Source organism: Bubalus bubalis, chromosome 2 (genome assembly GCF_019923935.1).
Source record: "Bubalus bubalis isolate 160015118507 breed Murrah chromosome 2, NDDB_SH_1, whole genome shotgun sequence".
Taxonomy (NCBI): Eukaryota; Metazoa; Chordata; class Mammalia; order Artiodactyla; family Bovidae; genus Bubalus; species Bubalus bubalis.
The window spans coordinates 114,524,402-114,539,564 of record NC_059158.1 but is presented as its reverse complement, the minus strand read 5'-3'; the positions used below and the strand labels follow the sequence as shown (position 1 = coordinate 114,539,564).

The following is a 15,163-nucleotide window of genomic DNA, read 5'->3' as shown; positions in this document are numbered from 1 at the left end:
CAGTATTTTCAACTTGAATCACCTGGAAAGCTTTTTAAAACGTAAGTTGCTTTAGTTACATAGCTGCCTTCAACTGAATACTTGGAAGTACAGCAGGTATGAGGAATAAAGACGGCCTGGTACATGATGGAGGCTTTTCATGGTCTTTGAGTAGATAAGTGGCTTTTTATATTGGAAATGCTCAGTACACTAAAGGCCCAGGACTGTTCCCATGGTCAAGCAGGAGAGTGTGGATAAAGTAGGTGGAATCGTGCACGTCCCCCAACCCCATACTCCAGCACTCTGGCTTTTCCACAGTGGCAACTCTCCTAATTCAGCCATTGTAAAGTATCCACAGCATAAGGGCTAAAATAAGGTAAAGTTAAGGAGGTTCTAGAGTTGGAACTACTTTTAGGATTTTACTTGGGAAGTTAAATTTCCTTTGGTTGACCTTAAGACCCGTTCAGTATGTAATGAAATTCACTTCTGAACGTGCTTGAAAACAGGTGGTGTGCCTGGTCAGATGGGGATATAGGCATAGAAAGAAATACAGTGTTGCTAAATGAAAAATGAGAAGCTTTTGAGACCAATTAAGTCATCAGAATCATTGTACTGGTGAATTTATCAGCATCTCGAGTTTTTTTTCGAGTAGAAATAAGGTAACTGATTTCATTTATAAACTGCAAATCTGGGAGGCAACAGGGAAAAGACTGAAGTCAGATGTGGGTAGCAGCCCCAAGTCACTCACCAGTTGGATGACCTTGAGAAAGTTAACATGCTTCTGAGCCCTACTGTCTGTTAATAAAATCAGACTACCACCAACCCAGACAGCCAGAATTAAATGATGTGTGCCTTTCACTATTAAGAGCTCAACGAATGCTTGCCCTCCCAGCCTTGACCTTTCTGAAATCCCAGTCTTCTTTCAGGACCTGTACCTCCTAAAAGAAAATACAAAGGAAGCAAACACCTGGGCAGTGATATAAGCTTAATTTCAACATTAATAAATGACAAAACAGAAAGCTCTTAGGATCAAGACTTGCCTATTAAAAATGTACAAATTTTGAAGGTTCTGTTAAATTAGTGTTCAGTGTTTTCCTGTATCCGAAGAGGGATAGGTTTATTAACACCAACTTTGTGTGTCCTTCACTGTGATCTCTATACATAGTATAAACATTTCTTAGTCCCTGCCCTTTCTTCACAGGGTTTTTATAGTTAATTGCTCCAAAGTCAGATATAATCAGACTGAAACCCATACTAAGATTAAAAAACCCTACTTAAGATGGTGTTGATACACAAGTAAAATGAGCAAAGTATCCCTTCAGTTTTTATCAAATGTGAGGGAAGAAGCCTACAAACCAGAGAGAGAGAGGGAAGGTATACCCTCAAAGAACCTTCTAAACATGTTGGCCAAAGTAAACTCTTAGCTCAGCTGGACCGTGTTTCACACATCTCAAAAACTTATCAAGAAGCAGCTTGATTTTGACAAAGCTTCACAACTGGTGAGAATTAGAATTCCCCTCAAGTTAGCTTGTAGTTATGCCATCTTCAAATGATACCAGCTACTAAATATCTGTAGACCTAGCTTAAGACAGTAGGTGTCAATGAAATATAGATGAATGGAGTCACAGCAAACCTTATCAAAAAGTCCACCAACTTGAGACTGTAATAATTCTGACAACTTGTCCCCATTCACTTTTGCAAGGTTTTTCAGTGTCCTGGAAATGAAAGAGTGACCTTAGCAGGGATGTCCTTCCATCAGGTGATGTGAGCAAAATATCCTAGAAAAGTTTGTATGCTGACCCACTCTCCCCTTATCAGATCAATGAGCTTTTATCCCACCAGCTGGCTTATGTTTAGCTAGTTCTCAATGCAGTAATTATTATATTAACACTCTATAAACAAGTGAAGACCTCAAATCATAGTACAAAGCACAGGGAAGGCAACCTGAGGATTATGGAGCCCACCTTGTAGAGCCCAGCTTCTTGTAGGTGGGAACTTACGAGGAGTTAGGGGACCCTCTGGCTATGAAAGGCCAAGACCCTTAGCTCTTCCTGTTAATGTTGAGGCCCCTGTAATCGCCAGTGTTAAGGCTGCTGCCTACGTAATCTGAATCTAGTGACTTTCTCCTCCTTTACCTTCTCACCTTCCTCCACTCTCCTTTGTAAGAATTTAAGTGCCTTTGCCTACCAAGCAAGAAAATACATTTACTTTTTTATACAATTTATTTTGAGCTAATGACATTAACAGGCAAAAAAAAATGGAAATAGCATATAAATCAAGAGAATTTGTAGTTCCTGGATAAAACTGTAAACACTGGAATTTTTCTCTTTTTACTGTTTAAAACAATTTGCTCATCAGTTCAGTTCAGTTCAGTTGCTCAGTTGTGTCCGACTTTTTGCGACCCCATGAATCGCAGCACGCCAGGCCTCCCTGTCCATCACCAACTCCCAGAGTCTACTCAAACTCATGTCCATCGAGTCAATGCCATCCAGCTGTCTCATCCTCTGTCATCTGCCCCCAATCCCTCCCAGCATCAGGGTCTTTTCCAATGAGTCAACTCTTCACATGAGGTGACCAAAGTATTGGAGTTTCAGCTTTAGCATCAGTCCTTCCAATGAACACCCAGGACTGATCTTTAAGATGGACTGGTTGGATCTCCTTGCAGTTCAAGGGATTCTCAAGAGTCTTCTCCAACACCACAGTTCAAAAGCATCAATTCTTTGGTGCTCAGCTTTCTTCACAGTCCAACTCTCACATCCATACATGACCACTGGAAAAACCATAGCCTTGACTAGACAGACCTTTGTTGGCAAATTAATGTCTCCGCTTTTGAATATGCTATCTAGGTTGGTCATAACTTTCCTTCCAAGGAGTAAGCGTCTTAATTTCATGGCTGCAGTGACCATCTACAGTGATTTTGGAGCCCCAAAAAATAAACTGACACTGTTTCCCCATCTATTTCCCAATTTGCTCATATACATGGGCAATTGTGCCTGAAGCTAGAGAAGGCTAACGTAATTACAACTTTTCAGTTAGTGACATTGCAGGATCTGGTTAAATTGGGTTAGATTGACTTTCCAGTAGGAAAACAAGGGTCCCTAAACCATCATTTCCACAATGAAACAGTAACAAAGTATCTGTAGTGGAGCTGAAAAGTCCTGATGTCTGTTCAGTGACTTCTCTTCAAGAAGGAGTGCTTCAGAAGCTGAACAGCAGAGGGTCGCTCATGCTGGTCCCTAAGAAGGCAAAAACACATTAGAATAAGCGCCCAGCAACGTGCCTGCCAACTACATCTACTTGACTCAAAATACCTACTGTAATAGTGGAAGTACAACCTGTGCCCGTCAGACAGATTTGGTTTGAGTCCAGACTCCAGATTTTAGCTGTGTAATCTTAAACCAGGGACTCCAACTCCTCTCATCAGTAAGATGGGGATAACAACACCTAACTCATTGGGATGATTTTTCTTTTTTAATGTATATACAACTTTTAAAGTGTAACATAGTAATAATACAAAAATACTACCTGATTCAAAACCAGTCCCTACATTTCCATAGTGCTTTTTTTTAATTTGTTGGGGTATAATTTATACAGAGTAAAATACACTTTCAGATGTACAGTTTAATGCACTTTTAGTTAGCATGAAATTTATTTTTAAATTTAGAGAAATCCAGGATTGAAAAGCCCTTTAGAAGTAGACATTTAAATATGCTTTGGTGATTAATTTAAATAACCCCATTTGGGGTACTCTTGGATGAGCATAAAGGGAGACAGTTTCTTAATTACCAGGTGGCACGAGTGGTAAAGAACCCACCTGGCAATGCAGGAGACATAAGAGATGCAGGGTTGAACGCTGGGCTGGAAAGAGCCACTGTAGAAGGAAATGACAACCCACTCCAATATTCCTGCCTGGAGAATCCCATGGACAGAGGAGCCTGGTGGACTACAGTTCATAAGGTCGCAAAGAGTCAGACACAATTGAAGTGACTCATGAAGTTGGACACATGAAGTACACATGTGGCTTGGGTTTTTTCCCTTGCCTCAAGAAATCAAAATGGGGAGGTATGTTCAAGTGGGAGGGGACATAGTTAAACCTATGGCTGATTCATGTTGATGTTTGGTAGAAAACAATGCAATACTGTAAAGCAATTATCCTTCAATTAAAAATAGATTTAATAAAACGCTTTTGACAATGAACTGGTCAATGAACCAATGAACTGGTCAATAGTTTTCTGCAGTAAATTATTCCTTGGGCATTCTTTTGATTAAATTTGCTATCTTGATCATTTTGGAAGCAAATGACCACAAAGAACAGCCCAGGCGAAAATGAAAATAAAAATAAAATACTTTTAAAAGAAAGTGATCATGAATGATTCTAAAATAAAAAATCTCTTCCCTTCCAGAGGCTCTTTCTCTAGTCTTCAAAACATGCAGAAATTTCCTCTCCAAAATGTCCTTAAATGACCATCATTTCTAGCTGCCATCCTATATCTTCTATTCCTGCCAAATTTCTCTAAGTTCAGCAAGTCCAATAACTTGTTTTCAACATTCACTATCCTAAATCTTTACTATTTGGCCTACTTATCTCTCTACAAATTGTCCTTTTAAAATTAATCCTGACCAGGGAGGACTTTCCTGGCAGTCCAGTGGTTAAGACTCTGTGCATCCAGGGCAGGGGGTACTGGTTTGATCCCTGGTCAGGGAACTAAGATCCAACGTGCTGCACAGTGCAGCCAAAAAACAGGGGGGAAAAAAAAAAAGTAGTCCCTGTGAAACTAAGCATAACCTTCTCCTTACCATATTTAGTGAGCTCAGCCTCCTTGTCATTTCTGTAGCATTTGAAGTATTCAGTACCCTGCTTCTTTCTGAAACAATGTCTGCTTGGTCTTAAGAGAAACTGTCCTCTTTATTCTCCCCCCATGGGGCAACTCGCCTCCCTCCCTTTCTTCCAGTTGAGTACTAGAATTAATTCTATGCATACTGTGTTCTTTTCTCCCATGAGTATTTTCAAAACCATTTTCCTCAGCCCTCTAACTTTTTCATGGCTATAGCTGCCAACCTTTTGATTTTCAAATACGCATCTCCAATGCTCACTGCTTTCCTGAGCAGCAACTCCATAGCTTCAAATATTTCCTTCAACTTCCTCCACTATTGCTCATTGACAACTTTCTATTATTTCTCCCATTATCCAGGTTCAAAACCATGAGATCCTATCATCATCCATCATCAAGTCCTGATTCACCTTCCTCTAAAATGTCTTGGAATCTCCTTTACACTCCCACTGCTTCCATTACCATCAAAGTCCAAGCTCTAAATTCCAGAATGGCCTCCATTCAAGGTCCCTCTACAGAATCTGCTACCTGACGTCCCTCCCCAAAGACCTTTCTTTTCATGGTGTCCTTTACCCCAAATTCTTTGCAGTTCCCTGCTCTCCACTGCCTATTGCAACAAAGTTAAACTCCTTGGCCTGACTCCCCAGAATTTCTGAAACCTGCCCATAGTAGTACCCCGTCATTATTCTGACTGCTTCCCCAAATTCATTTGTTATATTCAGTCCTTTTTCCTAGTTTTTAACCTGATCATCTCTACTTTGAGTGCCTTTCCCTTTTATTTATGAATATCCATACCTCCAAGGAGTTATTTTCATAGACAACAGGCAAGATTCTAGAGTCCTTAGGGTCTTTGGCTTAGAATTTCAGGAGATAATTATATGCTTGCATGACACTCATTAGGTAAGGTGTATTAACATTCTCCCATGGGTTATTAATGGTGGAGCCCTAATTATGTACTCCATGCTATGCTAAGCAATTACACACACCATTTCACTTAACCTTCACAACAACCCTGTTAATTGATTATGAGTTGTGTATTGCTTAGTTTATGAAGCAACAGTTCAAAAGGAAAGTAAAAAAAAAAAAAAAAATTCCACCCTTTCTCTTTAAAGCTGTTTGTGTGTATAATGAGAACTTGAAAAAAAAAAAAAAAGAGTAGCAAGCAGTTGTTGTGGATCAATAATAGATCATTGTTCAATTCAGAAGAAAGTAACCACAGTAGTTCTAAGAGGTAAAACCAATCTCCCAAACTAGTACTGGTCCATATGATATTCCTAACACATTTGTGTCCCTTTTCTGAGGTGTTTTGGCAGACAGGAAGGGGCAGCTCTGTGCCCACAGCTCTGCCTGCAAACCCATCCTTGGATACCTAGGGCATCTGCATCTGGGGATGCCCAGAACTGCACCCCACCCCCGCCCCAACACTGGAGTATGTGGTGCTGTCCTAGCCTCTGTGATTCCCTGAAATCAACCAGGTCAGGCTGATTGATATAAAGGTGCTGGAAGACGAAGACAGAGGTGACCTTCTGGGACTTTTCTGCTTCCCCAAACACTACCCACTTGATGCTTGAAATACTTCAATTAGAGATTTGTTCCTTTGACTCAAAATGTTTCCTCTCACTTTAAATGCAAGTGTTTCTGGGGGAATAATACATTAAATCTGTCAATCATCGATTAATCAATTCATGTCATTTCCTGGATATGAATGAATTTCTCACATACTTTCCTGAGAGCCAGTTTTAGGAAGGAATGAGAACACTGGTTCCCCAAAAGGGGAGGGAAGCTAAGCACAGATGATGCCATTTCACCATGGCCACTCCCTGGGAAGATGTCTCTTTGGTAAATAAACAGATCTTGCAAATAAATAGCAATTCTTGCACATCCATTGATTTGACCAAGTACTGTCTGGACCTGATAAGACATTTAATTGAGACACTTCCCACTTGAAGCATTACCCCCACACCCTGACACAACACAGAACACATCACCCAGTGTGGCTACTCATGATTCTTTTCAGAGCAAAATCACTCCCCACTTGATTTTGTAACCTGAGCAGAGCTAAAAATGGGCCATAAATCTCAGGGGAAATGTCAACTGCTTGAAATCTCTGGGGATTTATCCTCCTTTCTTGCTTTCAGTTTCTTACCTGGTGAGGCATGCACGCACAAAGTCTGCTGCGTTTTCTGAGAAGCAATCTGGTAAAGGAGGCATCAGCCCTCGGTGTGCGCCAATGTAAAACATGGCTGCCATCCTGTCCATGGAAGCCAGTGGAGGCTTCCCAGTGGCCATCTCAAACACAGTGCAGCCAATGCTCCAGATGTCTGACTTCCGTCCATAGCCAGACTCATTGATGACTTCTGGGGCCATCCAATATGGAGTCCCATGCATGGACTTGAGCATGTCACTGTGGGTGCCATTTAGGCCAGCCCAGGCCAAACGCTTGGCACAGCCAAAGTCAATCAGCTTTATGATTCCAGTTGGCATAAGCATAACATTATTTCCTTTGATATCTCTATGCACTACACAGTTCTCATGGAGATAAGCAACACCTTGCAGAATTTGTTCTGTATATTTGCAGAACACCATCTCAGGCAATGGCCCAAAACGGTTTATAATACTAGAGATGGAGCCACCAGGAACAAACTCCATGAAAATGCTTAAGATGTTTTCTTCCAAGCATGTCCCCAAATAGGCCACAATGTTGACATGTTTCAAGGCTTTGAGCAAATCAACTTCTTCCTGCAGTTTCTGATATTCTTTTTCAGTAGCTAATTTATCAGAGGTATCCAAAGCCACCTGTTTTACAGCTATTAGCTGTCCTTGGCTAGTAAGACCACAATATACCTAGAAGCAAACCAATACCTTATTATTAAATATAAACGGTGACTCATTCACAAAATGCCTCCCAAACCCTTGTTTTTCTCTAAGATGATACATCCTTGTGTAAATGTGAAGTATTATACTTAAACAAATTGAAAGTTGCAGGGAAGCAAAGATTGGGATAAGTAGCATGGTGAATGCATATCATAATAGCTTAGGTTCAGTCATCTCTAGCAATCTGTGCAAATACTGGGTTGCCCAAAAAGTTTGCTCAGGTTTTCCCATCCCATCTTACTGAAAAGCCCAAACAAACTTTTTGGTTAACCCAATACCATGTACAGTGCTTGGGCTTTTAAAAAAATTTTTTGGAGTAATAATTTTTATTGGACTGCAGTTGATTCACAATATTGTGTTAGTTTCCAGTGTACAGCAAAGTGAATCAGCTATGCATATACATATATCCCAAATGGCAACCCACTCCAGTATTCTTGCCTGGAGAATCCCAGGGACAGAGGAGCTTAGTGGGCTGCTGTCTATGGGGTCACACAGACTCAGACACGACTGAAGCGACTTAGCAACAGCAGCTGGGACTTTAGATGGTATTTTATGCAATTCACAAAATATAAGAAATATCTTTTGTTTTTGCTTCTTGGCAACGGCTCTCCCAACTTCGGGTAACATAACTTGAATTGTTGAACAAAAAGACCTCTTTCCCACAGGACTTGACCCTCAGAGAAGGAGAGGCTAGAAATACAATGAGTGCCAAAGAATTGATGCTTTTGAACTGTGGTGTTGGAGAAGACTCTTGACAGTCCCCTGGACTGAAAGGAGATCCAACCAGTCCATCCTAAAGCAGATCAATCCTGGGTGTTCATTGGAAGGACTGATGTTGAAGCTGAAACTCCAATATTTTGGCCACCTGAAGCGAAGAGCTGACTCATTTGAAAAGACCCTGATCCTGGTAAAGATTGAGGGCAGGAAGAGAAGGGGGCGACAGAAGATGAGATGGTTGGTTGGCATCACTGACTCAATGGGCATGGGTCTGGGGGGACTCCAGCAGTTGGTGATGGACAGGGAAGCCTGGTGTGCTGCAGTTCATGGGGTCGCAAAGAGTCGGACACGACTGAGTGACTGAACTGAACTGAACCATCCCATGAAGCCTGAGAACGAGAGCCAAAAGGAGAGACAGAGAGGCCAGACTCTGATGACATTATTTGACCTCTGAAACCAGCTGTGCCCCAAGTCAGACCTACTCCAGACACTTCAGTTGCATAAAACAGTGGACATCTTTTCTTCAAGCTGGTTTGGGTTGGGTTTCCTATTACTTCCAACTGAAAGATCTCTAAGTAAAAGTGTATATGGAGTGAGGAGGGCAAACAGGAAGATTAGGAAAGAGGGAGGGGTCGAGGAGGAATGGGTTTTTTTAATTTCAGCAAGCTTCCTGTTTCACTTACTGTGCCATATGCTCCCTTCCCGAGGATCTCACCCTTGGTCCACAGGATAGATTCTTCATACTTTAAACTATTTTCAGAAAATGTCTTCTTTTCATGTGAGTTGAAAAATCTCACCTCTTTGTCATATCTCCTGAAGCCATTACTATATCTCTGGAAGAATGAGACAAAAAATGTCATCATTACATTGAGTCCTTGGGACAGAGAGAAAGGGCAGATAGGAGAATCTTCCTTTTCTAACTTCGGACCAATCAGAGAAGGCCACATATGCACCCTTAACCAATCACACGGGAGGCCCCTTCCAGTTAACCATCCCCCGAAACAACCTCCCCAGAACAACAGCCTCCAATCAGGGCACTGCTGCTGCTGCTAAGTCGCTTCAGTCGTGTCCGACTCGGTGCAACCCCATAGATGGCAGCCCACCAGGCTCCCCCGTCCATGGGATTCTCCAGGCAAGAACACTGGAGTGGGTTGCCATTTCCTTCTCCAATGCAGGAAAGTGAAAATTGAAAGGGAAGTCGCTCAGTTGTGCCCGACCCTCAGCGACCCCATGGACTGCAGCCTTTCAGGCTCCTCCGTCCATGGGATTTTCCAGGCAAAAGTACTGGAGTAGGGTGCCATTACCTTCTCCGAATCAGGGCACACCTGAAGCCTTTTTCCACTAAAAATCTTTCTCACTCCTCTGCCTGCTTTTGAGTCTCTGCTGCTGCTGCTGCTGCTAAGTTGCTTCAGTCGTGTCCGACTCTGTGTGACTCCATAGACAGCAGCCCACCAGGCTCCCCCTCCCTGGGATTCTCTAGGCAAGAATACTGGAGTGGGTTGCCATTTCCTTCTCCAATGCATGAAAGTGAAAAGTCAAAGTGAAGTCACTCAGTCATGTCCGACTCTTAGCGACCCCACGGACTGCAGCCTACCAGGCTCCTCTGTCCATGGGATTTTCCAGGCAAGAGTACTGGAATGGGGTGCCATTGCCCTCTCCATTTGAGTCTCTACCAAATGCAAATGATGGTGGTTGACTCCTTTGTTATAATGAGCTCTGAATAAATAGCCTTTGCCTGTTCTATTTCCACAACACACACACACACATAAAGGAATTTATACCTACATTTCCATACACATACACACATATATACACAAATATACATACATATAGATATTCTCTCTCTCCTTTTTTTTTGGCTGTGCCACATATCTTGTGGCATCTTAGGTCCTCAATCAGGGGTTGAACCAGAGCCTTTGGGAGTCTTAACCACTGGATTCCCAGGGAATTCCCCAAACCTTCTTTCTTACATACATGTGCATGCATCCACAAGCATAACAAGCAAGTCTGAAGGTCAAGACCAGCTGCAATAGACTAAAGATCCATGGTCCTCTAGACCCTTGCTACTCAAAGGAGAATCTGCGAACCAGCTCTATCAATATCCCATGGGAGCTCGTTAAACTTGCAGAATCTCAGACCTCAGACATATGGAATCAGTTCTACATTTCAGTGTGATCCTCAAGAGATATGTATCCACAGTAAACCTTTAGAGGCCCTGCCCTTGGGAAATAAGTATCTTTGTAGAGCTTACACCACGTTTTCCAACTGTTTGATCAGAACCAAAAATACTTTGTCTTGATCTCCTCTATGAGTTCTTAAAAATAAATGATGGTGATGTAGAGGCACAGAGAAGGCCCTTAAGAATAAGACATGGCACAGGATCACCTTTCTTAGAAATGACCCCAGGTGCCTTCAAAGGGCCTCATGGGTTCCTCCTCCTCCCCAGCCTTTCATGTTTCTATTCAAACTGAAATATAAGGACTGCTTGGAAATGAAAGATCACAGAAGGTCAGTTTTTTATTCCAATTGCAGGATAGGATTATGGGCTGATTATATTTACCAGCTTGTTAGCTTTTCTTGAATGTGAACTGGCAGACTTGTAGACCCATCTCAGACACACAGGCGTGTACACATGTACCCCTGTCTCCCACCCAAGCCTGGCAGCCTTTCTGCATCACTATCCACCTCCCAACAGAGACCACGCTCACCATGAGGGTGGAGCTGGCCTTTTATGGCAAGGAATATTCCCACTGTATAGTGATTAAAAGTGTTGGGCTGGAATCAGGATGCCCCTCCCCACCGCTCACTCCCTGCGAGACTTTCTAAACCTCGATTTCCTCATCTGCAGAATGGAGACTTGTTATTACCTCCAGGACTGATCTCATGGAGCTATTATGAAGACAGAAAGGAGACAGTATAATGTGTCTCACTCATATATATCAAGTTCTCACCTTGTGTATTCTTCTGTTCGATTATTTAAAATAATTATTTCTGATCCTGAAAGAGCATGATATAACCCTCGTTAGTGTTTAGTGAATGTTTCAGCTAAACCGAATGCTTCTATCTTTAAAATTTAGGAGAAGATAGGACTTCCCTGGTGGTCCAGTGGTTAAGACTTCACACTTTTCCAAAGCAGGGGGTGCGAGTTCTAATACTGATCAGGGAGCTAAGATCCTGCATGCCACAAGGTACAGCCAATAAACAAACTCCAAGTCTGTTGGGGTAGGAGAACAAGCAAACAAACAAAAACTTTCATCTTAAAAAAAATTTAGTAGAACAGGAGGGTGATATACTTCAGTGAAAACTAAAACAGCCATAACCCTACCACCTGTTAATATTCTTCTCCCCATCCCAACTCCAATGCCAAACAAATTTTTTTTAATGTATTCAGGATTATTGCTTATGTTTTCTTGAGAGCAATGGCTGTGTCTTGTACCCTATTATGTCTCCAGTTCTTATCCCAATACCAGGAACATAGGAGGCATCAATATTTTTCTATTAAAGCAAACCATTTGGCAACAAATGCTCAAGTGCAGGGAATCTTTGAGAAAAGATCTTTTCGTGTCTTCATATGTTTTTTGGAACTAGATGGTGAGCCACTTCAGGGACTGTGTATCTCACATACCACCTAGAGTAATGCTTTACCCACAATTATCTCCCAGCTGTTAGTTGTTGATTGAAAATATCATCACCAAATATATAATATCTACCTATTTTAGTAAGTAGTTTTGCTACAGTAATGTGCCCAAAGTGATTCCAATGCAGTGTCAGGCTAGCTAAATTCTAGAAGTGAGGCAGCATAATGAAAACAGCATGAGAGTCAGGGGACCTGGATTCCAAACTTGCAACCAAACAATGAAACCTTGATGAAACTGTTTAACTCCTTAGGGTTTCTGATTCCCCATTTGAAAATAAGGGGTTTGAAGCAGAGTGTCTCTGAGGTCCCTTCCCGCCCCAGTGAATCTCTGATTATTAGTTATGTGATGTGCGGTGCTTAGTCACGCAATTGTGTCTGACTCTTTGCAACCCCATGGACTATAGCCCTCCAGGCTCCTCTGTCTATGGAATTTTCCAGGCAAGAATACTGGAGTGGGTTGATATGCCCTCCTCCAGGGGATTTTCCCAACCCAGGGATCAAACCCAGGTCTTCCGAATTGCATGCGGATTCTTTACTGTCTGAACCACTAGGAAAGCCTGATTCTAGTTATACCAACCTGTATTTTGACATTTGTTGCCTCTCTACCTAATTCTTGCATGGTATTTCCTCTCTTGCTGAGGACAAAATCTCGGCTTTCAGGATCTGTTTCATCTGCCATTATTTGGCAAGAGTTGTCATCTTTCTCATCAAGAGCTAATAGTTCTGCAGCTAGACAACCTAAGAGTTCATCTGTCAATTCTTCATTCTTTACAGAGTCTAGAATTTCTTGGGAAATTGAATCTGCATCACTTAAAGTTTTTCCAAGTGTTTGATATGGAATTGACTCATTAGCTAAACTATCATGATCCAAAAACGCCCAGTGTTGATATGCTTGAGAAGTTACACTTTCTTGTTTCTCTTGGGAAGAGAAACTCCTAAGAGTTTTTGACTTATCTGAAAAACTATCAAAGTCTACATCGTTAGTTAAAATTTGGTTGGCATTTGTTTCACCGGGAGATGCTACCTTCTGCTCTTCTTGCAGTACATGCATGTTGGAACTCTTCTCACTGGGTACTGCCCAGCTGTTTTCTGAAAGGACAAATGGGGTCTGGTGGCGTAGCTCTTCAAGCTGATGCAGACCTCTGAGGCTCGTGGCAAGTATCTGATTGTTAGAAATGTCTTCTTCATCAGCCGACTCTTCCATAGAGACTTCTTCAACAATGGACAAATCTGAGACAGGAAAGAAATCATTCTGTTCAGTGAACTGCTCATGAGCCTGAACCAAGTTCATGGGCTGAACTTCATCTTTGGAAGATAGAAAGTCATTTCCTGAAGACTTAATCTGCCACCCTGGTTCTGAAATGCCATCACCAGTTTCAGCATCTTGTAGGGTGCTACCTACAGCCTGGAAATCCTTTTCTTTAGAAATTAAATTTCTGTGCTTTTGTTTAATGCCAAGAGAAGATCTGGGGGGTTTACTATGCTGTCTTTTCTGAGAAAGTCTGTTTCGGCTATTGCTGCTCCTCTCACTGTGTGAAGATCGACATTTATTGGTGATGCATCTGCCTGATGGAGCTGAGCATATCTCTCGGTGATACTTGTTTTCATGCCGTTCAGCCTCTCGCATGTGACAATAAACAGGAGTTCCAAACATTTCATAGATTCCAGGCCCATTCGCAGTTGAATTGATCTCTTTGAACATGTCACTATACTTCAGATCTAAGTAATTCAGTCTTGGCTCTGCTGGTTGAGCAGAGAGAGGAACAGAAGACTTTTTTATTCCTGGATTTTTATAGAGGCAAGGGAATGACGGCTTTTTAGGTTTCAAAGCCTGGTAAGCAGATTGCTTCCTTTCTGTCTGTGGCATTCGCCTTTGAAACTTGGATGGTTGCCAAGGTCTGGGATCCACAAGCCCCAAAGCAGGAAAAACTTGAGTTTTTATACTGGTTTTATGCGTGGTAGGCTTCACGGAACCTTCAGTGGAAATCATGAAATTTTGAGGTGTCCTGTTACTGGTCTTCGTCTTTGAATCTAACTTATTTCTCTGGGTTTTCACCTTATGCCTGTCATTTTCTTGGTGTGCAAGTATGTTCAAGCTACTATTGCTACGAAGGATGCCCTTTCGTTTTTGGAGGCTTGGTTTGGTTATTGCTGGTTCTTTGGGAGTTTCATCTCCAGGGAAAGTGATGTGGATAAGAGGCACTGTCCCATTCATTTCTGGTTTGGTTGTTTCTGCTACTGATATTTTTGTGCTTGTCTCCATGCTGCTATGATCTTCTGAGAGCTTTTCAATGCGGCCATCAGTGACTACATCAGACAAACTTTTACGAACAGAGTAATCTTCTGAAATATGGTCTAGTTCAATTGCTTCGCCTTTAAGTGCTGAAGCACTTTTTGAATCAGCTTTATCACTTTTAGTCCCTTTATCCTGGCTTAGACCTATATCTGATGGCAGGGCTTCTTGGAACTTGATTGGCTTGGTATATCCAATTTCTGAATCTTGTTCATAGTTTCTGGCTCCTGAATCCCCTTTCTTTCCTGATGAAAGAGATGGAGCGTTCTCTTCTGCTCTTCTCAGTTCATTACCATGGCAGGCAATATCCTCTTCCCTATCTGCAGGAAAATTGCCTTCCTTGAAATTCTCCAGGGACACTAAAGATTGTCCTTTTTCAAAGTGAAAGACTTCAATGTTGACACATCCTTCTCTTTCCTTGGGTTTCCTACTTGCTTCCTTTTCCAGGTGTTGTCTGTGATGGTGAGACTTCCAAAAAGAGCACATGTTTCTGGACCAAATAGAACCGTCAAAGGATCTGAGAGTCTGATCTGCTAACATCTTGATCGGTGCTTCCTTCTGCTTATTTGATGGTCTAAATTCATCAGATTGACTAATAGGCTCTGAGAGCTTAGGTATGAAAGATACAAGGTGTGGCATATTTCTTTCTCTCGCCTTTTGATCCTTGTGACTTAGGGGTATAGTAAGGAGACCAGATCTTTTGGGCAGAGATGATAGTGGTGGCAGAGGGAACTAAAAGGAAAGAAAGAAAATTAATGAATGTAGAAACACATATGCATTTCATGTTAACTGGTTTCAAGTAATGTGAAGAGATTTTAAGATTCTCTTTAG

At 41.9% G+C, this 15,163-nt stretch overlaps 1 protein-coding gene across 1 annotated transcript in view; it reads right to left on the bottom strand.

Moving 5' to 3' along the window:
• Positions 1-3,079: 3,079 nt before the first annotated feature.
• Positions 3,080-15,163, bottom strand: part of MAP3K19 (mitogen-activated protein kinase kinase kinase 19) — a 52,366-nt gene continuing 40,282 nt past the window's right edge. Inside the window, exons 10-13 of the mRNA XM_006062927.4 lie at positions 12,617-15,064; positions 9,086-9,235; positions 6,958-7,655; positions 3,080-3,215 (exon numbers count right to left, since the gene is read on the bottom strand). Of these exons, the coding sequence (XP_006062989.3) occupies positions 3,149-3,215; positions 6,958-7,655; positions 9,086-9,235; positions 12,617-15,064 (3,363 nt within the window). The 3' untranslated portion in view covers positions 3,080-3,148. The remainder of the gene's footprint in view (positions 3,216-6,957; positions 7,656-9,085; positions 9,236-12,616; positions 15,065-15,163) is intronic.